Genomic DNA, 27,456 nt, shown 5'->3' on the forward strand with positions numbered 1-27,456 from the left:
CGTGGCTAGCAGTGAGCTAGACGTGGCTATCAAGGTGAGCCTAGCAGCCACAGAGCAGGGAAGTCACAGCAACAACAACAATGGAGTAAAGCAGAAGGAAAAGAAAAAACGTCTGCTGTTTCAATGCCTGTGGTGGCTCAGGCTAGATGACAGCTCATCAAGAGCTGGGGCGGGAACTACACCAGCTGAGGAGGACGAGGAGGGCGGGACTAACAATACTATATTCCTGTCTCAAGAGCTGCGTTCGGAATGGTTGACTCATTCACTCACTCACTATTCCCTAAGCAGTGTTTGTCATATAGTGAACTACTGTATATGGGCAACGACTGAACAAAGTTTCAGACACTACTTGAAACAACATTGCTTCAAAAAAAATGCGCCGGATATTCCCGTGAGCAGCCAGATGCGCCCAGCATCTCATAAACAAATCAGGCACTCATGACAGCTGGTTGAAATGTACTTAGTTTTGAACATTGCATTACAAATAAATTGTTGAAATTCTAATCATGTGCAAGTGTGGTTTTGTCAACTAAGGTGTAAGCTGTTTTGCTTTAGCAAACAATAAGCTTGTGAGCTAACGGTAGCTATCTCACAAGCTAGCAACTAGCACGACTCTTCTTCTTTGGTGAGACACGATCGCATTGCATTGTGGTATACAGGAAGAATTGTAGGATACATCGTCTGTTCACGACAATTTGCAGTGCATTGTGGGTATTTTATAGTGAACTATATAGTGAATCAAATTAACCGTTGAGAATTTGGACACTAGTACAAAATGGCGGACACACTATATAGTGCACTATTTCTGTAATAGGGAACGGTTTCGAACAGAGCTAAGGAGAAAAGTTGCATATTGAAGCTTTAAAATGAAGGAAGGAGCGAGAGAGGGAGGCATAAAGTAGCTAAAGTACCTCTTCATCATATGGACAGGGGGTTCGGTGGGGCGTATAAACAGAGGAGAACTACAGCAATGCAGCATTTGCCTAGATAGCGATTCATACCCTTTATGGTAGATACAGAGGCAGGGCAGGCGAGCGATGGTGTCTCCCTGTTCCAGCTCCTCCAGGCAGATTGCACATTCTCCTGCATCCTTGGTCAGGACGTCCTCTGTAAGCAGACAGAAGGCAACACAGTCATGAACAGCTAGATATACAGGATTACAGAACTGTTCACAACAGGAGGCCAATGAGACAAGACCTTTAAAAACCTTGGCATTTGGAAATATTTAAATTGGGGTTCGACCAATATATCAGTTTGCCGGTATATAGGGTCGATATTGTCCTTTTATTAAAAATGGGATCTGGTCCACCAGTCAGTGTGGTCCACCACTGATATGATGGATATGATGCAGTTTGATTGATTATGTATTTATTGTAGAATTGATCAATATTGCACTGGTTGGCTGGGAAGACCTTAACCTGAACTGATTCTAATGAATGAAATTTTGATCAGATGCATGAATATGTTTCTTATTATTGTATAATATTAGGCTTCAATAGAGAATTTTAGTCTCTCATGGTCTAAATGCTGTTTCAGAGGCTTTTAAAAGTCTGAGGGAAACACTGAAAACGGAAAACACATTTAAAAATATTGAATATGGCCACACAATATCAGGGATCAGCAGCTTCAATCCAAAAATATTGGTACTGGCTTTAAAAAAATCCACATCAGTCAAACCCTAGTTTATATGCAAACACTATAATACTCCTGTTCAGTTGATATTGTGGGTTCTAACGGCAGGGGGCGACCTTAGTCCATGATCACACACACCACTGAGCTACAGTTCCTGCTTTCTAATGCACTCACACACTTTGCTATCACACACTCACACTAACATTATTGTTGCTCCTAGCATACAAGACAAGGTGTAGAGACACCTGCAGGAACCATCCCCTTAGTTTACATGAACACAAACAATGCTATGATACTGAGATGGCACAAAAAGTGGGTGAATTCCATCAACACCTGCAGTATCTGCTTTCTTTGGAAGCGAGTCCCTGATCTGTGTCATCACCCCCCAAATCAAAGAAGGAAGAAGGAAACATCACTCTCCCCTTAAACACCGTCTACAATTGCAGTATTACAGCACAAATGGAGAGACAATAAAAGTAAATGACTGATGGCTGATGACAGCTTTAAAATAATAAAACTGTGACATGGTTCAACATGCGTCCATTCAGTCACTTGCACCCTGACAGCTGAATGGGAGGTACAGACACACAGTGCTTAGGAGGAGTCATTTATATCTTTATTCTTACTATCTTTCCATGAATTAAAAGGTGCTATGTGTATCACTTTTAAACATAAGTATATCATTGTCAAATGCTACCTTGGTATAATTACGGTAAACAAATGAGAGCGTGCTGGAGACGATTGGTTACCGATATCTCACTCCAGTGGTATTGTTAGTGCGTTTCTCAAGATGAAGACCACATTTCCCATAAACCCCCTCCCCCTCCCTGAACAGGATCAACATGTTGGAAGTGATTTTTCCATCTTCCTTTCACTCCTTCCACCATCTGCTGCCAGAAACTCTGTTTGCTCTGGAAGAACAGCGCCCTCTTCCTGTTTTGTGCCGTAAAGCAATCCAGCGATGGTCTCGTTTGTTTGCGGTAATTATACTACTCTCTCAAAATTACAGTTAAAATTTTGATGTTATGGTGTTTTGATGTAGCAGATGTCACACCTTTAAGATCTTACGCCATTTCAACAATTTGTGCTAGCATAGTGGCATTTGAAATCCATGAATTTTGTTAATATTTCATCATTCACTTTCTTCAAGCCCTTCCAGCAAACTTTGCACACACTGAGGCACATAGTGCTCATGTATATGACACAAAGCAGTACTCCCTGGTAGAGTAAACAGGTTGTGTGGAGGTTAACCAAGGACAAGGACCTCCCAGTTTACTAGCTCACACTCTGGTAGTATTACACTGGGACAAACCATCAGAGGTTATATTGCTGCACTGGGTTTATTATTGTTAAGATTGTAGCTCAGCTAGTATGACAAACAGATGGGGGAATAGGGCTTCAAAAGAACACAGGCCAAGAGGACACACACACACACACACACACACACCACGGCACACACAAACAAGTGTATCTGTCCACACGCCGTAATCTTTCCAGCACACCATAACAGCCTATTAGGTCTCAACAGAAAGTCATATAATAACATTTAGTCTATAGACAAGCATGATTATATGATTTTATTCTAGTGTGAGTAAATAGATAATCATATTCATAGTAATATGGGAATAAGAATAACGCACATCTTGGATTATAAATTATCTATTTGTGTGATCAGTCAATAGGCTTTTATGGCTCACAATATATAGCTGCTTTTGCGCTGTTGGAGGATGTTGCCTACGCAAGACTAAGGAGAGAACAAGTCTGATTTTCTGGCCCTTAATCCCCCTAGCATAATGTTGTCGTTCTTTGAATACTGCTTCAATGTATTGTTGTGTTTGATGTCTTGTATACTTACTGCTATTCAATTAAAAAAACAATCTGTGTAAAGCCTGACATCTAATGGTAAAAAGCATGCTACTGAAATTGCCATCTGCTATTGGCTGATCTTTGGTGCCAGGTGATGCCACCTTCTGTAGAGTACAACAGGTGGTTTGGGTTTGGTGTTATGTTACTCTTTAAATAGGGGTGTGTTGACATCCATTTATGGCTCCATTTATGTGCACAGTTTCAAGATGACTGAGATTTATGAAAAGAACAATGCGTGAACACCACATGAGCACGGTTTTATAAATCTGAAGAAAAGGCTGTATGCATTAGGAATGTAAACAATGAGTAATTTAGTAACTGAGTACTCGTTTTCGCTAACAAAATAGTATTCGATCACTCTTTTTGTCTGGCGTGTGAGGGTTTAGTCTGAGTAAATGAGAGCACCAATGGCTGAGATGACTCCATGCTCCATGCTAGCGATGGTAGGATGCTTTGCTTTCAGGTGGTTATGCATACTACTTCTTCCACCCATGTATTTTAAAACGATACTGTATAATTTTTAACACATGGAAGTCATACTTTTATGGAAATTAGCTATTCGCTGTTTATTTGCATTATTCTAGTTTAATAAACCTAACCCTAACCCTGAAACTAACCCTAACCCCATCTCAAACAGGTAACTGAATACCTGGATAATTGCTTACATCAGCTTACACACACTGCATACAGTGTTTTATACATCTGGCCCCAAGTAGAACTACTCCATTCAATAGAATGATGGTAAAAAGTTCCATTTTCCAACTTTTGCCTGAAACCGCAGCAGCAAAGATAAACTGGATGTTGAAACGTGTAGAAAAATTTAGATTTGTCCATCTATTCTTCTTGTCAAATTTTGCTTTGGCTTCCTATTTATTTACATTTCTGCAATTTTTTTTAACAGATAAGTTTCTAAATGTGTCAAACCTCTAGTTTATTAAAATTGCCATGGCAACAAGAAGGTAGTTGGCCGTATACACACACACACACAGACACACACACACACACACACACACACACACACAGACACACACACTGGAGTTTTCGGAAAACAGGCTTTGTGGGAGGCCTTGTCCACGAGATTATAATGCAATTTCAAGGAAATGAAATCCTCCTCCTGTAATTTGATTGAGCCTGATCAAAAGTCTTTAAGAAGTGAGATGTAATACACATAAACCTTGCTCGCCCTGCAGCCTCAGGTTTCTTCAACAGTAAAGGGTTTATTCTTCCCTAACATCCAGACAATTAGAATAGGGACAAGAGACGCTTTGTTTAATGTGTAACTAAGATCCAACAGAAACCCGAGCAGTGTTGATGGTGGAGAGAGGATGAGTGACAGAGAGAGAGAGAGGGTGTGTGTGTGGGTGGGTGTGTGTGTGAACGTGTTGCAAACCTGAAATGAAAGCAGGGAGAAGAGAAAGAATGGACATTGGAAGAAGAGTAACTGTAAGAGAGACTAAAGGCAACCAGTGACCGCGAGTCAGAGTTAGTATTATGAGGTTGTAACAGTATGATGTCAGAGTGATGTAGTCCGGGCTGATGACATCAGCACTCTGTTGGCATCATGAAAATAGTGTGTACACGTGTGCAATTATACTAGGATGGTGTGTGTGTGTGTGTGTGTGTGTGTGTGTGTTCATGCATGTGTTGCACATCCAAACATACAGGTGTTGGACAAAAAGACAGAAACATGACATTTTCATAAACATAAAAGTTTTATACTCTCTATCTATGATTGATACAACCCAACAGTGATTTAACCTGTAGCCAGTTCATGAAGACTTTTACATTTGCTGTTCTACACCTGGTGTCTGGTAGCTCTTTCCTGGGAAAAATCCTCTGGAAGTGATACGTTTCCGGTTTGTTTGGAATCAGTAGAACAACTGGGTAGTCAGCATGAGCAGTGATAGCCACCATGGCTGAACAGACAAAGAAGAGAGAAACTCCAACTTCATCAACAGAAAATCCAAGCAAAAAGACATCACAGTACTGGCCGCACTGTTTGATTGACAAGTGAAATAACTAAATCACAATTCCAAATATTACATAGCAAAGTTTAAAAAGCTCTGACAATCAAACTTAACACTAGGAGAGTTGAAACACCACAAAACTACAGACTCAGACATTACCACAGTTCAACACACTTCAGGACTTGATGCCTTCCAAGGAGGACTGAAGCTGTTCTGAGGGCAAAAGTTGGCCTTACTCCTTATTAGATACCTGATACTCATATATTGATAGGTGTTTCCGTTATTTTGCCTGCCCCCTGTATGTGTGTGTTGACCAGCATTCATTTCCCCCCTGGTATGTGTAGCATCAGTCTGGGTCTAAAGTGGATGTCGGAGTGCGCACCATTAAATCCATCACCTGCAGCAAAACACACAGCCATTAGAACTGGCCTTATGTAACAGTGGATTAGCCCACATAGCCCTGGAAAAGCCTGTTATTATGAGCCACATGGCATCCAGCTCAGCTGATGGTAAAAACATCTCTATGTACACTGACAGAGCCGGCCAGTCATTCATTCAGGCAGACGGAGACAGATAAAGAAAGAGACAGAAAGTGGAGGTAGATCGATATATGGTCCAATATTGGCCTCTTGTTAAATGTCACTTATCGTCCAGTCAGTGTTGTCCGCCTCTGATATGATGGAGGTTCCTCCCTGACCACAGCTACAGTCTGGAAAACCTGACATGACAATTGACTTTCTTTGCACATTTGATGCATTCATTGAATTGTTCAGTAATGCTTACTGTGAATTCATTCTTCATATAAAGGCAGTAAGGTATCCCAGAGTTTCTCCTACCACTGAGTAGGTGAGGTGGGTCATATTGCCTTAAAGAGCTGCTAACCCTTTCAGAATTTCATCAATCAGGGTTTCAATGAAGAGTTTTTGTGTCTTTTTTCGGAATTGTCTAAGCATGAAAATGGTCATATATTGGCACAAAATATCAACTATCAGTCTAAAAATATCTGTATTGGTGTTGACCTTTAATAACCCGAACAAAGAGCCAGAAAAAGACAGACAGCTCCTGACGACAGTTAAAAGACTGCTTCATCTGACCATGGCTCGCTGACCTTTGACCTCTGCGATGACCCCCAAAAAGGAGGATTAGGGATCAGTGCTTCAAAGATCAGCGTTTCCTGGCCTGGTTTTACCTCTCCGCCACAGTATCTCTATGTGGGGTGTTTACTAGAATCGACGCTCGGCTCTTGACAACATGACAAGTCTGTTTCCACGTCAGCTACAGCTCAAGAAATGAGGTCATGAAAAACCAGAGGCTCCATAATGCAGTTCTAGTGCAGATGCAGAGACAGGGGGAGCTGTACAGTATCTGCTGCTTCAGTCTGACGTAACCTATAAGCCTGGGACTGGAGATCAGCAGCAGTTAAGTATACATGACAGCTGCTATGTGTGTGTGTGTGTGTGATGAACCAGTTGTGGACTCTTGTTTACACTCCGCTGATACTGGAACTGCCCCGCGCTGCATAGCGTTATATTTAAAGACCAGACGAGTATGTGTGTGGTAAACAGAGCTAAAGAGGAGCGCTGTAGTGATACTGTCTGTGTGTGTGTGTGTGTGTGTGTGTGTGTGTCTGGTTTGGATTTATAATGTCCTCTCAGTGACCTTGGCTGGGTGACAGTAGAGGGAGGGAGGAAAAGTATAACCTGCAGAGCACAGCGATACACAGTAAATGGAGAGAGACATCATTAGATTAGCATAGGTGCAGGATACAAATATAATCCATACAACAGAAAACCAGCTGTACATGGACTGCAGGATAATTCTGATTTAAAGCAGTCTTTTGAAAGGCAAATTGGTGACCGGACATATTGAGCATTAGGAAATTAATAAACATACTGAAGACTGGAGGATTGGCACTTCCAACCATCCCTGCAACTAAGTTTTCCCATAGCCTCTCTCTTTGGTAGATGACCTCTCTAACACTAGCCCAATCTTGGCACAGTACAAGCAGTGACCATTAACTGTCCTTCGTCACACACAGCAAACATTTCGACGTTTTGTGAAAAACATGGCTTGCGTGGCGTGCACTTTGTGAAATCAGGACCTAAATATTCACAGAACTTGAATGGATAGAACGGTTTGCCATGGTAATTGACTGAAAACTCAATGGAAAGCTGACGTTAGCGACAAGGTTAACGTCAAAGACTGTGCTTCTCTCGCTAGCTCTTCTCGTCAAAATCAGCATATTAGTAAACATAGAGCTAAGCATCACCACCTTTAGCCCCTTAAATGATATAAACTAACCTAGCTCAGCCTACCTTTAGTGGAGAAGAAAAGTTAGCATTCACTAACTTCAAACAGTTTACGGACATCGGCTGAAACACATTAACTCAACTATAATCACTTCCACTAACTGTACAGATCTCACAACTTTTGAGCTACTTAAAAAGACAACAGCAACTTGTAAAGGTGCACCACCTAGTAGTAGCATGAGTGACAACTTAATTCAGCTGCAAAGCCACTGCTTTGGTTCTTGCTGCAAAACCTCTCACCTCAGCGACTTGCCATAAGTCGGTTTATACGGAAGCTAGCTCAACGGTACACATAGAAATGGCCACCGCTCCGACCGTCCAGGAACGTTGATTTGAATGGGAAAGACTGTTCCATTCGAGTTCTGTGTAAATATCTTTCTGATGTCAGTTCAAAACAGTTTCCAAAGCCGTTTTAATGTAAACTTTTACCATGCCATGATATCGTATTGTGAAAATGGGTTTGGGTCGATATTGAAGTTGGTCTCCTGCACGCCACCGTCTGTTAAATGCTTGCTGGGTTATTTTCCTCCTTACCAGAGACAGAAGCTAAATGGCACTGAAACAAAACAGACACCAATTGTCAACCAAATGTTGTCTCCTGACAATAAATGCTTCCTGTCTATTTCCCCAGCAGCAGAGCTTCAGATAGACTCTTCCCTTCACCTGAAACCATCCGTCCTTAAAGTGAATATGTTGAATAGGTAGGGATACGTCAGTCCAACCCAACCCCATGCAAATGAATGGGGATTGGTTTCAGGAAAAAACATTACAAGTATTGAGTGTGTGCATTGAAACCCACACTTTTAGGTTTAGCAGCTCTTTAAGGCAATGGCCCACCTCACCTATTCATTGCTAGGAGAAACTCTGGGATACTTTACTGACTTTAAATGAAGAATTAATTCACAAAAAAGACATGATTCACGAGTGAGATGAATAAATAAAGAAGAGATAAATGCAGAGAGAAGAGAAAACGTACACGCTTGTGTCAGTGAGATGTCGGTGAGACGTCACTCAATGTGATATTGCTTTCACATTATTGCACTATTGCTATATTGCACATGGTGAGGTGTGTCTTTGCGTGTGCATGTGCATGTGTGTGTGTGTGTGTGTGTGTGTGTGTGTTAAGGTGGAGGGCTGTCCTTGGACTGCTTAAAGCAAACAACTGAGAAGCACATAAACATGCTGATTAAACACCTTCAGGGTCATATGATTCTGTGTGTGTGTGTGTGTGTGTGTGTGTGTCTGTGTGCATTGCAGGCAGACAGTGGAAAGGCCTGAGTGGCTATTAACTTACACAGCCCTCATGGTTATGTTATTAGCATGGCCACAAAAACCACAGAGCTGCTGTGACTACTCGGCTCAGTGACTATGATATGATAGGGAAACAACACACACACACACACACACACACACACACACATACACACACATTAACATCCACTGTGCTGCTTGCTACCCCTAACCCTTATGGCCCCCTCCCCACTATTCCTCTGATGAATACCATTTCTAATAATTGATAAATGAGTCGACCACTGGAATAAAGTGGTCCTCATTAATATACTATATATATGATTAACCATGCAAGGATACAATGAAGGTATTGTACCAGACATTGAAAGACTTCACACACATTCCATTACTTTAAAACTTTATCCATTACTTTAAAACTTTATACTTAAATGTTCCCTTTAAAGAGTAACTAAACCCAAAACCCAAATCTTTGGTGAAGCCTGACATCTAATGGTGAAAAGTAGGGTACTGAACTGGCCATCTGCTATTGGCTGATCTTTGGAGCCAGGTGATGTCACCACCGGTTGTACTCTATAGAAGGTGACATCACCTGGCACCAAAGAACAATTGACCTTATGATTGCCATGTTGTATGTGGGCATTCCAGTGAGTTAAACATGTGATTGCTTCCAAGTTGTAGCAATGGGATATCATCCCACTGCAGCATAAGCCAGACATAAATGGGTTTCTCATAAAACTCAAAGTGAAAACAGCACCCTGTTTAATATGGGAGTGAGCCAGGCATCTTAACCAGGTTTCTCATAATCAGAGCTTGAGCTTACCGGGTTATTTTAACCCAATTATGATGTTGACCCAAAACCAGGTTACTGGAGTACCCAGGTTAAGAAGGGACTTATCTGTGCATGTAAACGTAACCAGTATCATTTGTTGCTTTGATGAATATTCCCATGAGTATATGCACTGAGCAGAGGGCATCTATAATGTATGATATTGATAGAATTACATTGATACTTCACAAGCCCAGCGTATCTTGAAGAAACTGTTGTCCTCACACTCTGCACTCTGGCCCAGTCAATATATAAGTAGAGAGACAGACCAGTAGTCAATTGGTACTGATTCAACCAGGCAATACCAGGATATCAATCCCAATGCTGAGATCTCCATTCTTCACCTGAATGAGCCACTTCAAGACTCTTCAACACAGCGTCTAACTAAAAGCAAGTCAACACTCCAGGCTCCATTTATAGGAGGATTAGACAAAGCCTGTATTAATATGGCAGCCGCTCTCACCTATTTACAGACCGTCTAAGAAACACACACACACACACACACACACACAGACACTTGAGTACGACTGATATGGGTTTCAGTCCAATACCGAGATCAATAATTTTGGTTTGAAGCTGCCCAAAACCAACATTTAAGTATCTTTAAATTTGAGCCCCCCTAAAAAAGCATTAATGCATACTTGTGTGGAACCTGATCAAAATGTCGCATTAGAATCAGTTCAGGTTAAGGGCTTCCCATAGACAACCAGTACAGTAGGCCTACTTATCAATTCTACAGTAAATATGTAATCAATCAAACTGCATCATATCCATTATATCAGAGGTGGATGACACTGACTGGACCAGATATTGTCCTTTAATAAAAGGATAATATCGCCAGACCATATTGGTGTAACCCTAATATATACACACACACACACACACACACACACACACACACACACACACACTCTCTCTCAGTGAAGTGTGGGTGGCTGCAGCTAATAGTAAAAGAGCGAGTAGAGGTGATGATCAGTTAGTTCAGACAGTTATTGATTTGCTCAAAGCTTTTCAGCATCTCCAGTGTTTTGCTGGAGTAGAAAGTTGGCTCAGATATACGTAGAGTGACAAAGGCTTGGCCTGACGCCAGGCAAAAAACAAAACCAATACCAGGCTTCACATGCAGGACAAGCCACAGAGAGAGAGAGAGAGAGAGAGAGAGAGAGAGAGAGAGAAAGAGAGAGAAAGAGAGAGAGAAGGAGAGACAGAATTAAAAAGGCACCTGTATTTAAAATGTCTTCATTAGGTACAAACCACAATGTGTACATAAAAAGAAAAACATTCAAAACATCACACTGTCTTTACTCTCACACAAAAGTATAAAAATACGTAAAAAAGGAAGACACATCTCATCTTGAACAGTGCACAACGCACCCCAAATAAGCAAAAATCTATTTAGTTAATCTATAGTAAGCATATTCAACCCTGAGGCAAGCTGCCACCAGCCCATCTGCTATTGGCTGATCTTTGGTGCCAGGTGATGTCACCTTCTATAGAGTACAACAGGTGGTGACATCACCTGGCACCAAAGACCAGCCAATAGCAGATGGCCAGTTCAGTACCCTACTTTTCACCATTAGATGTCAGGCTTCACCATAGATTTGGGTTTGGGTTTAGTTCCTCTTTAAAGTGGTAATCCCTGAGTTCCTGATTTGTTTTTAAGGCTCATTGTTGTGTCACTTCCTGTGCATCAGAGGAATTTTCCCAGAAAAGACCTAGCTGACACCAGGAGTTTAGAACAGCAAATGCAAAAGCTTTCATCAACTGTTTATAGGTTGAATATAGTGTTCTACATTCTCTAATTCTTGTAACTTCTTGAAATAATGATGAAGTTTAACAATTCATCAGTTTGCTGGGGACCCCATGGAACCCCCTCAAGGACCCCTGGTGGTCCCCGGACCCCACGTTGAGAACCACTGGTCTAAACCATGATGACTAAATGAAAAGCAACAAAAATGTCCTTTTCTTTTATACTGAAGAGGTTGTGGTGCGAATATCAGGAGTCGGACTTCTTTGTTGCAATTAAACGGAAGCTTTATATCCTATTAAAATCACAATACTCATTTTCAGGGGAAAGGGGAGGTGGAACAATGGTGTTTGGCAAAAGTCTTTTCTGCCGTATTCTCACTCTCGCAGATTTACTACTAATGAAGCATAATGCACTTCCGGTATTGTTGTCCGGGGTGCTGAAACATCACTCAGAATTAAACTGCAACAAACTCCGGCCCGATGAACAGTAGCACGTTCATCACTCTAATTCAAGATGGTAGAGAAGTTGAATAGGTCTTCTGAGATGAGTGTTAGAAGGTAGCCGAACGGAACATGATCTTACTTTTCCATCTCTGCCATGGAACACTTCCTCCACTCGTCCCATCCTCCACATATGACGTGGTAGTTTCTCCTCGTGAATGAGAACTAAATCTCCAACCTTGAATAAAACTGATTTTACTGGACTGGTACAGTGAGCCGAACGCATCACATACTCCTTTCTCCATCTGTTCCAAAACTCACTCACCAGTTTACGGCGATAATTCCACCGCCTCGTCAGTTGCTCTCCGTCCACCTTTCTCGTATCTGAAACATGAATAGGCTCTGAAGGCAAGGTTGTTATTCTTTGTCCAATCAAAAAGTGAGCTGGGGTGAGCAGTGATGGGTCCTGACTATCCGTATGCAAGTAGGTAAGCGGCCTTGAGTTTATTACTGCCTCCACTTCGGTTACCAATGTTTGCATTTCCTCAAATGTCAGATAGGCCCTTCCAAGTACTTTTCTGATGCAGGTTTTAACAGATCTGACAAGACGTTCCCACATCCCGCCCCACCATGCAGCTCTTTCCACTATACAGTATATTTTCATGTGATTTTCTTTCCAGAAAAGAACCTTTGCATTTCTTCTCCCTTCATCACATTCCACATTTCCTTTAAATCTTGGTCAGCTCGCTTAAAAGTTTTTGCGTTATCTGAATAGATGGTACTGCACACTCCCCTTCTCGCAATGAATCTCCTAAATGACAGCGTCTATGGATAAATCTGAGACTAGTTCCAGATGGATAGCTCTCATGACTGCACACGTAAACAATGCTATGTACGTTTTCTGACTGTTTTGTTTGACAAACAAGGGTCCGGCAAAATCTACACCTACTACCTCAAATGGCTGGGCTTCTGTAATGCGATCACGTGGCAACGGTGCCACAGGTTGTTGTCCAGCTTTAACTTTACACTTACGACAAGTCAAACAACTCTGTACAATTTTCTTGGTGAGCTGCCTACCTCTTACTATCCAATACCTTTCTCTGACTTGTGTCAATGTGTCTTGTAAGCCAGAGTGCATGACATCATTATGGGACCTTTTTATCAACAACTCTGAAAACTTGTCTTCAGCTGGCAAAATCCATGGATGTTTTTGTCCATAGGCCCAATTTGTCTTTTGCAGTCTGCCTCCCACACGCATGATTTTTTCTTCATCCAAAAAGGTTTCAAGGTGAGAATTTTTGATTTTCTGTCCAATTCCTTTTCCTTTTCCAATCGTCTCATTTCCTTTGAGAAACATTTATTTTGTGTCAGTCTAACCCAGTATTTCTCAGCTGATTCAATCTCCTGAGTGCATAACTCTCCATGACGCGAGTTGTGCACAAATCTCTTTATCCATGCAGTAATTCTGAGCAACTTATTTAAACTGCTATATTTCTCCAGTGTCAGAATGGGTTCAACTGCTGAATAAACATTCTCTTCATCCGCAGTTATCTGATTTTGTGTGATGTACTCACCGATTGGCAGAGAGGTGCTCATTTCGTCCACTGGCGGTACATTTGGTGAGTTTAACCAGCTCGGTCCATTCCTCCACAAGGTGTCATTGATCAGTGCCTCCGAACTTATTCCACGTGTTCCGTGGTCGGCAGGATTGTCCTTCCCCTTGCAGTGTTTCCAGTTCTCCGGCAATGTCAGACTCTGTATTTCAGCTACTCTGTTAGCCACAAATGGCTTCCATTGTTTTGCTGTGCTCTTGATCCAATGAATGGTGATCATCGAGTCAGTCCAAAAATGACACTGTACATTGTTCAAGTTCAGAATTTTGCTTAAATAACTACCAAGTCTAGCACCAATAAGCGCTCCCAGCAGTTCCAATCGGGGCAGAGTTATCCTTTTTAACGGGGCTACTTTGGTCTTGGCAGAGATCAGACTTATTGTGCCCTTTCCATCTGGTTTGGCTGTGCGTAAATACGCAGCGGCACAGTAGGCCCTTTCACTAGCATCGCAAAACATATGAATTTCTTGCGTTGCTTGGGACCTTTCACTTTGCTCAAACTGTGAATCATAACGTCTATTTATGGACACTTTACTCACATCTGGTAGTTCTGCGCACCACTCTTTCCAACATACGGCTAGGTCTGTCGGAAGCTCTTCATCCCAATCTAAGCCTCTATCCCACATCTCCTGGAACAGAATTTTCACTCTGATGATGAATGGAGACAAGAACCCAATGGGATCGAATATTCTTGACGCTGTTTGGAGCACTGCCCTTTTTGTGAGTTTTTTGTCCTTCACATATTTCATCACATCCATCATTTCAAAGACGAAATCGTCTGTTTCACTATTCCAGACTAGGCCTAAAACCTTTAATGGAGTGGAAACCTTCACTTCTTCTTGTTCTTCCTGTGACCATTCTCGTTGTAGCTCAGAGCTATTCGTTTTCCACTTACAAAGATCCATTCCTGCACTCGCCATTATTTCTCTGGCCTTTACACACAGTTCCGCAGCGGCATCACTGTTATCAGCTCCACTTATAAAATCATCGACATAAAGGCACTCCCTTATTGTTTGAACAACCTCGGGATTTCCTTCTTCTTGCTGTTTGAGATGGTGTCTGATGGTAGCAGCTAACAGAAATGGACTCGAAGACACTCCAAACGGAACTCGTCATCCTTAGTGTTTTCACCTTGATCTACTTTTGTGACATTAGCTTGCCGTCTGTCCACAGGAATCTCAGTGCGTCTCTGTCCTTTTCATTGAGGGAGATTTGTAGAAAGGCTGTTTTGATATCCGTCATTAAAGCCACTGGATACTGCCTAAACTTAATCAAAATGTTCAAAATATCTGGATTTAAGTTGGGGCCTACAAGCAGACACTCGTTTAATGAACAGCTATCTTTCTCATGAGAAGAGGCATCAAATACGACTCTTAACTTTGTAGTAGCTCTCTCTTCTTTGATCACTGCATGATGAGGTAAGTAGTAAACGGGGCCACTAGTCTCATAATCTTCTGCCAGTTACACTATGCCCTGTTTTAGATAATTTTGAATAACCTCATCATATCTGTCGAAAAGAACTGGGTTATTTTTAAACCTTCTGATCAGATTATTGAACCTATTTTTTGCTGTGACATAATTGGAAGCTATAGTCACCCGTTCATCTTTCCAGGGTAGGCTGACTTCATATCGGCCTCCAACACACTTCACCATTTCTTCAAATCTTTTCACAGCCTTTTCATTCGTCTCAGAATGTGATTCTTCATTATGGATTCCAAGTGATTCTATTTCCCAAAAGCTGCGCAACTGGTTTGAGAGTGCCTGATCCTCTCCAACACAAACATGCATTACTTCGACAGCTTCAGTGATAATGTTCAGAGTGGTGACCTCTCCTTGCACCAGCCATCCAAACATACTTTCCAGTGCGACTAGGCCGTTTTCAAGTTTTCAATTTTCCCCGTGACTATTCCCCAGTACTGGTCTCCTCCAATTAGGACACCCAATTCTTCTGATTCCATTCCTCTCATGGGGATGTCAGCCATGGGCATTCCTTTGGCCTCCAAGTTGTTCCTTATCGTTTCACTTGGCATTTTGATGATTGAAGAGCTCACTTTGGGCGTCTCCAATAGCTGAACCTCGATACTTTGATTATTTCTGAGGTTTCTCAAACGCACCTTCACCTTCCTGCAAGTAACTCTTTTAGGTGTTTTAGAGCCAAATACGTAAACATTCAGTGCTTCTTTACCTATCACTGGCAGGTTAAGTGCTCTGGAGATATCTTCTCTAATAAAACTGCGTGAGCTACCTCCGTCTAATAGACATCTAGCAACCTGACTTTGAGTGGATGAGTCTATCCAAATGGTAGCTGTCTGGAGTAATACTGTACTACTCATAGAACTACTGAGAGAGCTCGCTATTACTGTATCTGAAGGGATACTACGGTCAGCCTGTTGTTCTGTGCTTCCCTGTCTCCCTTCTGTGTGCCTTTCCTCTTGACTGGCTAACTGAGGGCAGACTACTTTGTGGTGTCTTCGACCACACTCTTCACAGGTAATTCCCTGCGCCCTACAATTACGCACAACATGCCTGCTACCCAGACACACAAAACACTTGCCTTGTCTTCTTAACTTTTCTCTCCTTAGTTCAAGAGTTAGTTCTGTACAGTTCTTAGATCTGTGGTCGCCCCCTCCACAGAATATACACTTAAGGTCATCTCTGACGCTGGCAGCATGAAATGTTGCTGTGGAGGATGTATAGGCTCTTCTTTTTTCTGGCATTCTTTTCTCCATGTAGGATCTTTCTCGTTGTTTTTCTTTATCCGGTGGTTGCGCAGTTTGGGTAAGATTGACCGTCCTCTCACGGCTCTCAACTTCCTTTATATAACATTAGGCCTTGCACACTGAACGTGTTATCTGTGTCACTGCCTTCTTCTCGTTCACCACTGTTTTGACGAGTGAACTCCAGAATTATTTCTTCAGGTATCATTTTCATGAGGATTGGACACAGCAAGTTGCCATAAGTATTTGAGAGTACTCCCATTGAGCCTAGACTGCGTACTTGAATCTGTGGGTTTAACAGTTTATTCATGTGGGCATTTATAATGAGATCTTTATGCCCAAACCGGCTGATAAGCATTTTTTTGGCATTGTCATAGTTTTCATCTGATAAAGCGAGTCCCGCAACTACATTAGATGCTGTACCATATAAAAAGGATTTTAAATAAGTGAATTTATCAGACTTGGTTAGACTCATGTTTTTATCTATAGCCGTCTCAAACTGACTCAAACTCAAACTTTGCCACTGGCTTACGTCTCAGGAAAACTTCTCAATAATTAGTTTAGCAACTTGACTGCTCGTCTTCTCTCATCATTGTCCGGGTTATAGCGCTCAGAGTTATTTGAGGCTGTACTCTCGCTGTCTTCAGCATTTCTCCTTAGAATGCGTTTTATCCTGGTCTTTCTCACCATTATTCCATCCAGGTATTGAAATATCGAGTTCACTTCCTCGTCCAAGTCATCAACTGGTGTTTCTGATTCGATTTCCCGATCACAGTCCATCAAAGTTCTTTCTCTTGCCATCAATTGTTCCAGATATTCTTCCAACACGTCCGCATTGGGGTTTTCCAAACCGACCTCCTGATCAATCTTGTTTAAGAGTCTTGTCGTGGCAGTACGGACTGCTCCCCTTAATCTTTTCATTCTTGTTAAGTCCGTCATTGTTTGTCCTGGTATCCGCGTCTTCACTCTTTAATCATCCTTCTTTCGTTGTATTTCTCCCGGGTTTTCGGCACCAAATTGTGGTGCGAATACCAGGAGTCGGACTTCTTTGTTGCAATTAAAAGGAAGCTTTATTTCCTATTAAAATCACAATACTCATTTTCAGGGGAAAGGGGAGGTGGAACAATGGTGTTTGGCAAAAGTCTTTTCCGCCATATTCTCACTCTCTCAGGTGTGCAGATTTACTACTAATGAAGCATAACGCACTTCCGGTATCGCTGTCCGGGGTTCTGAAACATCACTCAGAATTAAACTGCAACAGAGGTGTTAGATGTCAAACACCAGAGGAGCCACATACCCCCTCAATTTGAATGGGCATGACACTAGTGTGCGCGCGCGCACACACACACACACACACACACACACACACACACACCCTCTACCCTCCTAATAACAGCTCTGAGGTGCTTCTCTCTTGACTATAGGGTAGATATAGTAGATAGGGACTTACAGGAAGGACATTAGAGGGAGAAACACACAGCAGGACAGGGTTTCCTCTCTACTGTCTTCTCTCGACTGCATCTCTATTTGTCCACACCGAGCAATTCAAGGACACAATCTCATTTACCCCTTTTTCTTTGTTATTCTTTTCTTCAACCATGTGGAAAAGCTGAGCACTTTTAATAGGCGTGAAAACCTGTTTTGACGGTGATGCGCTGCAAAAATAATAAAACTCGATTAACAGCAGTCATTCAGAAAATGTTTCCATGGCAGGAAATTCCTCTGGTGCCTCCCTTACCCATGGATGTCAGATTGTTGTTGGTGTATGAGATAGCCTAAGATATGAAGAAACTTTATTGATCGCCGGGGGAAAATTAGGACATTGCAACAGCAAAAGTATTAGAATCAGCGGGGAAAAAAGAAAAATAGAGTATAAGGACAAAAATAGAATATGAAATAAGCAATAAAAGCAAGAAAAAGCTAGAAAAAACTAATTTACAATAACTCTTAAACCGTAAGGTCTAGAATCAGTTTTTTACCCCTCTGATTCCTTGGCTCAAGCTGAATCCAGTTTGAAATAAGCAAGATAAGTGAGAAATTCTGAAAACATTGAGATATCTGAAATATACGCAAATAGAGAGAATAACCATGGGGAAATGTCAGTGTTTTATATCCTAGATCTCCAGGACTTTGTTACGTCTCACAGCATCACAGGAGTTTGAAGGGAAAGCATTGCAGTCGTGCAGAGGTAATCCTCCTCTCCGTTCACCTCCCTCCTCATCCCTCCCTTCCTCCTCTCCTCTCCTCTCCTGCCTGAAAGCACGCCGCAGTACCCAGCAGAGCCCTCTGTGTATTTATGAGAAGGGTTAGACCAATATATTGGTTTGCCGATATTGCCATTTTATTGAAAATCAGATCTGGTCCAGTCAGTGTGGACCCTGATGGATATGATGCAGTTTGATTGATTGATTACCTTTTTATCATAGAACTGATCACCGCTAAAAAAAACAACGTAAAAAAGAATAAGCACAAGCGAGAGCAGTGTAAAGTAAAGGAGAGTAGATTACAGCTGACTCCATCATCACCTCAATCATCCATGTGTCCCCAGTAGATCATTGGCTCTGGTGCGCCATGCTAACACTTCAGCATACACTATGTTGAGTAATAGCAGGCTCCATGCTAACACTTTAGCACACGCTATGTTGAGAGATAGTAGGCTCCATGCTAACACTTTAGCATACGCTATGTTGAGAGATAGCAGGCTCCATGCTAACACTTTAGCATACACTATGTTGAGTGATAGTAGACTCCATGCAACAAGTTTTTTTTTTCTATCATATTTCTTTGAGTGCATGCTAAAGCATGGAGCCTACTATCACTCAACATAGTGTATGCTTAGCTGTTAACATGGAGCTTACTATTACTCAATATACTATATTCTAAAGTGTTAGTGAGCATGGAGTATCACTCAAGACTAACAATAATAAACTGAGCAACAATAAACTTAAAAGCAACCCATGAACCAGCATTCAAGCCTGACCAAAAAATAAAAAAATTTAAAAAAAAAAGAAGAAAACGGGACACATCTAACACTTATTCATTTAAATCCAGATCAAACAGAAGCTTGAATGTAAACCAGACATCTGAGCTGACAGGTAATTTATCTTCACTGACAGCATTAAAAATCCAGTCACAGCCTGAAGGCCTAGATCATTACAAAGTTAATGTGCTGTTCAACATTGGGCACTGCAAACTCAAGTGTACATAAGCATATGTTCAGTTAGCCAAGTTAAAGGAATAGTTCACCCAAAAATGAAAATTCATTCATTATCTACTCACCCAGCTGAAACTCGGGTGACGTTCGTTAGCGCGCTGTTTTGGAGTATTTTTGAGGAAAATACCCCAAAAAATCATTTTTACAAAAATCTCTTTCCAAAAAAAAGGGAATATCAGGGAATTTTACAAATGGGTCACTTTACTAGCCTGGTTCCAGACTCCTGAATTGCGTCCCACTCCCGCCCACTTTTCAGTTTTTGTCGAGCGATTCAGAGAGTCTGGTGTTGCTCCAGTCAATGGCTTGTTCTCGCTCGGAGAAACAATGGAGCCAGTCAGTGCCTTTGGGGGTGGGACTAAAGTTTGAACCGTTCAACGCGCGCAAATGTGAACTTTTCAACAGCTAGAGTGGCGATTTCAGCTAAATAATGGTGTAAATGTCAGTCTTTTCAAGTCACTTTGGGATCGTTTGGCTTCCGGAGACTTGCATTATGCTGGACGAGCTGCATGGAGCCATTTTATGGTTATTTTCTGTTATTTTTTTCACCATGAAGTCAAGTCAAGTCAGGTCCCCAGCAACTTCAGTTGTTTTGGAGAAGGCTTCTCAGGGCTCAGGGATCTGTATGGACTAACAAACTTCACCCGAGTTTCAGCTGGCATGGGGGTGAGTAGATAATGACTGAATTTTCATTTTTGGGTGAACTATTCCTTTAAGGCTTAACTGTTTTAGTAGAAAGAATGGCATACATGCATCATATTCATCATATCAGGTGGACCACACTGACTGGACCAGATCTGATTTTTAATAAAAGGACAATATCAGCCCCATATATCAGCAAACAGACATCCAGGTCTAACCCTATAGCGTTCAGAATGAAGGGCAGATTCCATCAGCCAAGCTCTAAATTAATCAGCCATGCCAAGAGTCAAAGAGGAGCCCATCCTGGCGATTCCCTTGTTCGACAGTTTTTCTTTGTCTTATTTCTCATTATCATTCTACTCTCTACTCTCTCTCTCTCTCTCTCTTGTCTCAAGCAAAACTCCAACCCTTTTTATCTGTCCAAGATTTTTTTTTGGTTGACAATCAAAGAATGCCTCGCTCTCACTTCATTCTCTCTCTCTCTCTCCCCTCCATTTTGCTCTGCTCGCCTTTTCTTTCTTATCTCTCCTCTGTTAATCAATTTCTTCCTAACTTTTCAGTTTTCATTTCTACCAGTATGTGTCCACTACTTCCTCACTGCTTTTGTCTTAGAAATAGTTGTAGTAGTAGCAGTAGTAGTAGTAGTAGTAGTAGTAGTAGCAGTACTAGTAGTAGCAGTAGTAGCAGTACTAGTAGTAGCAGTAGTAGTAGTGGTAGTAGTAGTAGTAGTAGTATTCTGGGTTTCAGAGTGTTACTGTCCCATACTTTTGGCATTTTTTTTTGGCATGAAAATAGTCAAATTCAGATACTGAACATCGGCACAAAATATCGGTAGCTTCACTCCAAAAATATATTGGCCTTCAAGAACCCGTATCGGTCAACCCCTAGTCACGACACAGGAGATTAATATTGAAAACTATTTCACAGTGGCTGAAAGACTTCAGAGGGCTGGCATGAGGGAGGGTGAAGCCAGATAATGAAGGTGAAGTCACGATTCATTCTTCAGTTCCCCTCATGGTCTATTACCCCAGTGCAATGTGCTGCGCTAGCCGAAGCAGATTCTGATGTATCTTTGCTATCTTTTGCCCTAGCATTATCGAAGAAACGCAGCAAGCACTCGTTCCCTGATGTTAAAAAGCTTCTCCATATGTTCCAGGACACACAGCAGTGGATGAATGTAGATATCCTGTCTGCTTTGTGTTCCATTTGAAAAAAAAAAGGCTTCTTGTATGGCAGATGAGGGTAAAAAGAGTCACTACTGACTGGCTACGGACCTGAAAAACCTGGTCAACACACACACACACACACACACAGTTCATCTGACCATATCATCACAATGACTGATCTGTTTTTTTCCCTCTTCCACCGGATGGCAAACGGAGAGATGTGAGCAGGAGTGTGTGTGTGTGTGTGTAAGTGTCTGAGTGTTACAAAATACAGAGAGACCATTTACTTAAGTCAACACCCTCTGTCAAACGCTCCTACTCATGATTTCAAAGCTATTCAAATCAGCAGAAGCTCTTTGGCAGCTCTGCGCTTTGGGCAGAGTAGCAGAGAAATGGCCGTAGTAGCAGACTGAGACTGCCATATCCCTTTAGCACCATTACCATGGGCTATGTATTGGGTACTAAACTGCTAAATGAGCTGGTAGTGTTCATAGAAAAAGGTCAGACTAAAAAGGCCTGACCCACAGTGACCCAGAGGGATTGCATCTAATATGTATCTGCATGTGGAAACTCTATCTGGTTGGGAAGGGATTGAGAAAGGTAAAGTTAGAGAAGACCTCCTATATTCATGCCAGAGGTGTGACCAAGTCAACTTTGCTTGAGTCCCAAGTCAGTCTCAACTCTTGAGGCACAAGCCTCAAGTCAACTCCCAAGTCTGAATGTAGATTACCAAGTCAAGTCCAAGTCAAGTCCATGTCATTAATGTCAAGTCTCAAGTCTAAATGTAGAACAGCAAGTCAAGTCAGAACAAATCAAGAGCCCAGTATCAATTTAATATCTTAAAGAAAACTAAATATCTAGGACTTTTCAATGCAATATGGTTTTAATAGGATAAAAACTTTGTAGGAGCATCATGAGTTTGATTTCTAGAATCAGTTTCAACTTCAATAAATTCAATCATTCCATACAAATTCAGAAAACAGAATTTAAATTCAGTCGTCTGCTGGAACAAATCTCATCACTTTCAATCTAAGTCATTTACACAAACACAAGATCTCAAGTCAAGACTTTAGAAACCTTTTCAAGTCATCAAAGTACAAGTCAAAGTCAAGTCCCAAGTCACCAGAACCCAAGTCAAGTCAAGTCTCAAGTCTTCTCTTCATGCATCAAGTCAAGTCTCAAGCAATTACAATTGTGACTCAAGTCTGACTCCAGTCCAAGTCATGTGACTCGAGACCCCACCTCTGATTCATGCACACACATATCCCTACACATGCAGTATGTCCAACGCACACACTTTGTGCAATCGTCCTGCCTTAATCCATCACACATGTTGTCGGGCTGACAGATGACTTTCCCCACTTCCGCTGATGGATGGGATGCCAGATCTGCTGAGCTGCAGGACCTTCGCTCATCAGCCCAATGCTGCAGCACGTCAGGACACATCAGGCTTCCCACCGCGGGCCTTTTATACAGTCACATTCCAGGACTTTTCCATGGCTTTCCATAACTAAGTTGGATGACCTACACATGTTCTTCCTTCCTGGTTTGTTGTTTTACAGTTGATTTTCCCCGAACCAATCACTAGTGACTGACGTATTCGGCCGCTGTGACGTTACTTCAGTCACACTGATGCTGCAGCCAGTCAGTCTCTACATCCATGGTTAGCCAGCGGATTTAGCAACTTTACCAAGAATGATGGTCGATTTTGACAAAAATACTGGGGGTGATTTCAACGAATCTATTCTGCCGAAACACCAATGAAAAACCCTTGCACGAACAGTTCAAACTTTGGAGTGGGACGCAATTCAGGAGTCTGGAACCAGGCTAGTAAAGTGACCTATTTGTAAAATTCCCTGATATTCACTTTTTTTTGTAAAGAGATTTTTGTTAAATGATTTTTTGGGGTATTTTCCTCAAAAATCGAAGTAGAGAGAGACAGATGAGGATGACATTCGAGAAAAAGTCCTGGGCCGGATTCAAATCCAGGATGTTGCTTTTATGCGCTTTACATCACAGACCACCTGGATGCCCATTCCCTGACTTCCCTGGAGAATTGATCAAATTTCCTGACTTCCCTGGAGAATTGATCAAATTCTCTGACTTTCCCTGTCTGGAATACACCTCTCTAAATTCCCTGATGTTCCAGGACTTCCATGTCCAGAGGGAACCCTGGTAAACACTAGCAGAGCAGCTAGTGAGGAAATGGAGCCACCATGGGGGCTTACCCACATCCACGTGAGTCAGCCTTGACATCAACTTGACGCTGATAGTGTTGTGGAAGTGGCAGAGCCAGACATAAGGGAAAGCTTTCCATAAAACAGCTTGTCACATGATGCTGTCACATGAGCCATAAATCAGATGTGACAACTGGAAGACGGCCAGAGAGGCTTTTATAAGACTCTGCTGGGCTGGCCTGACATTGAATTTGTGCACCACATTATTTTTCTGTGCACTAGGTTATGCAGCTATCAATAAGTGCTGACTGGAGCTCTCCATAAAAGTGAGCACCGAAACGTGTGATCATCATATGACTGAGGGACAGGAAGACTGAAAGAGGAATTTGGCCCAGCTGAACAGGAAAATGAACACCATGCAAGCACTGTGTTGCTTCATTCTGGATGAAATTAGCACACCATCCTTCCCTGGTCTGTCCCCATAGAGGAACTCAACTTCCTCCCGAAACATTCGGCTAAAAGGGAAGTGGTGGAGGCGAGTGTGTACATGAAACTTTGAAGAAAGGTTTTGAGTGTGTCCAGAAACACAGAGAATTAGCTCATATCGCCGAGAGGAAGCTGGAGGAAATGAGCGGTACGATGATAAACTCAATAAACTTTGCTCGAGATAGAAGGGCCGACTCTGCTTTCTCTCAAGCAGACATACACAGACAAACAAGGGAGAGGCAAGAGCAATTACTGTTATACTGTAGTCATCGTCCTTTGTGAATCTTTACCAGAGAAAGGTTCAAACTTCAACACTACCAAGTTCCAATAAAGAGACTCAGTCAGTTGACACTAGGACATGCACTGCTGCCATGAAAATACTCATGCTCAGTTTAACCCAGTCATTTAGTTTCAGTTCTCTGTGCTGTAAGAAAATAAAAGCAAACTCGATAAGGTGCAACTTTACATTTTGGCCAATAACTCCTAAACTCTAATGCCCTGAATCATTTTTCCCCTCAAATTCAGTGGCTCAACACAAATCCATTGCACATATTAGTTTTAATTTCAGCCTTGTCATTTTGAATTTTGTGCAAACCCCTTTTTTTTTTTTTTCTCTCAGAAAGTTGATCTAATCTCCACAAGAAGTTGCACACTACACATGTGGACATCCTATATTATGGCTATTACACATAATTTTGATACTCCTAACCATTCAGCTGTGAAACACAATCATATCTGACAGCCAAGACCTGCAAACAGGTAATGAGGCATAATTCCTAAATGATGCTAGAGCAACCAAATTTCACATACATGTTTGGGATGGACCCAGACCACATTTGGTCATGCTGAATAGCACCAGGACATCATCAGGACAAATTGACAACTTTTCAAATAGCAATATGTCAGGCATCATTTCACCTGCAGGACTTTCATTGCCTGGTATCCAGCCCCCATGAATCGCAGTCTTTAGCACTGAATTTGCACACCGATTCATATAGGTTTGGACACAAGCCTATTCACCGGCAATTAGTTCGGACCAATACTGTCTGACATACCTGATTGAATGGTCGATGTAGGTGGGACAAACTTATATGATGGAGACACGACAAAAACAATGTCATTACGTTTTTTAAGGACTGATGAAATTGCTAAATCTAGCTTGCTATCATTCGGCGCTGCCATATTAGTAGTTGTTGTAAAGCGCGTCATACGCAGGTTTGTCCCGCCTACATCGACCATCCAATCAGGCTTGTCGGATAGTATCTGTCCGAAATAACTGCCGTTGGATAGGCTTGGATCCAGACCACTATGAATTCTAAAAAATGCTAAAGACTGCGATTCACTGGGGCTGGACACCAGGCGAGGACTTTCACCAAAATGTTCTATCTATGAGATGTAGAACTTTTCCAAAATTATGAATAATGATAATAATGATAATAATAATGATAATGATTATTCTTATTAATCCAGGTATAGTTGACTGATCATGCATGCTCTTTTTCCATCACTGCCCTGCTTCACATTCATACAGTTAGTAAGAAAGGAAGGGTCATTCTTACCGTTATACGTCACTCTAGGTTTGGTTAGACACATGACCAGGTGAAGGTCCATCTCATCTGACGAGACAAACTTGGAGCACACAGGGCACTTGAAGCCTGGATGGAGCGAAGAGAAACAAGGCAATGAAGCAATTAGATAAGAGAAAGACTATCCCACATAACAGTTTGTGTAGTTTGTGCTTGGACAGAGTCACTGATTCAAATTAAAGTGTTGTTGAATCTGTTCACAAATGTGTAAATGTAAGTTTTCAGTCTATTTTTTCGTGGCCTCATTCAAATGAATGGGAAGTAAAAATCTGAATGCTACAAACTCGTCCAGCTGTATCTGATCTTGGCGATTAGTTTATATTCTGGTTTTCATGGTGGTCAAGTGCCAAATAACCACCATGTTAAAACTTAAAAAGTGGAATATTGCTTTAAATGCAGGCAACATCATGGATCCTGCAGCTTCCACTGACATCTTAACGATTATGTTCAGTAGTTTTGTATGAAGCAAAATGACCAGGTTAACAGCAGGAGACATACAACAGTTTCCCAAGCCATCTGAAGTCATCACAGTGAACAGTTGAGTCCTATGATAAAGGACAGCAGTTAACCGTCATCCCTCTAGCATGGTGGATAACAGCACTCTAGGGTGGCTAGAATGTCATTTATCACTGACAGGTGACAGAAGTTAATATTGTGTGTGTGTGTGTGTGTGTGTGTGTGTGTGTGTATGAGAGAGATGCTGGGGAGGAATTTCAATTCTCCACTCACAGTGCACAGTGTGTCCCTTGACATAATCCTACATGAAAATCTTGATACACCTTGATAAATCTTGAAATATCTTGATGTTTCTATGATTTTTCACTTCATACTGCTGTATTCTTTTTTTTGGTAGATTTTCATATCGTACATATTTTCATACAGTTTTACTTGGTCTCAGTCGAGATTAGATTGGATGAAACTTTAATGATCCCTGTGGGGTAACTGGGTGGTTGCAGCAGCAAATAGGATATAAATATGAATAGAGCAAATGAGTGTTATATAAGCATACAAAACCTACAATTCCAACACTCAAACATAGTAAGTAGAAATGTATGAATGAACATGTGAAAAATATGGGCAAAATAGCAGCAGTAAGTAGTAAATAATAATGAATTTGTTGTATGTATGTTCAACTGCTGTTATTTTGCACACATCATAATGCTGTAATTCATATTATTTCATATTTTCATTCATTCATTTCCACTTAATATGTCCTTGACACATTAGGATTGTCAATGTTTAATACCACCGTTTGCTATATTCTTACAAATATTCAATATTTCTTTGTTGTATCCAATTACTATTTGCTGCTGTAACACACAAATTTCCGCACAGGGATGAATAAAGTTTAATCTAATACCAACAGTACAATCTGACAATTAAGATCTGTGTGTATATACAGTATGTGTGTGTGTGCATGTGTGTGTGTGCGTGCGTGCGTGCGTGCGTGCGTGCATGTGTGTTTCTGATCACATCTCTCTAGAATGATAAAGTCTACCACCATGCTGTAATGCTCACGGGGTAAAGGGATTAATGCAGCCAGGAGCCAGACTCTCTCTACTGTTTATCTGATCCATTTTAACCCAAAGTCACAGCACACACATACACACACACACACACACACACACACACACACACACACACACACACACACACACACACACAGGCGAACAAGATGTACAGGGGTGCCATCTCCTAGGATCTGGTCATCTGCTGACAATTCAGAATGTGTACTATAGGGACTTACTCAGTCAGTCAGCCATTCAGGATGGTGAGGAAAACACTGCAGGACCTAAATCTCTGTAATACTGCATAAAG

General features: G+C 41.6%; 1 protein-coding gene across 1 annotated transcript in view; it reads right to left on the reverse strand.

Annotated features, from left to right (window-relative positions):
* znrf2b (zinc and ring finger 2b) overlaps positions 1-27,456 on the reverse strand; it is a 68,868-nt gene that overhangs the window by 402 nt on the left and 41,010 nt on the right. The window contains exons 2-3 of the mRNA XM_071913097.2: positions 25,612-25,707; positions 1,002-1,107 (exon numbers count right to left, since the gene is read on the reverse strand). Of these exons, the coding sequence (XP_071769198.1) occupies positions 1,002-1,107; positions 25,612-25,707 (202 nt within the window). The remainder of the gene's footprint in view (positions 1-1,001; positions 1,108-25,611; positions 25,708-27,456) is intronic.

This window comes from Centroberyx gerrardi, chromosome 12, assembly GCF_048128805.1.
Source record: "Centroberyx gerrardi isolate f3 chromosome 12, fCenGer3.hap1.cur.20231027, whole genome shotgun sequence".
NCBI classification, from domain to species: Eukaryota; Metazoa; Chordata; class Actinopteri; order Beryciformes; family Berycidae; genus Centroberyx; species Centroberyx gerrardi.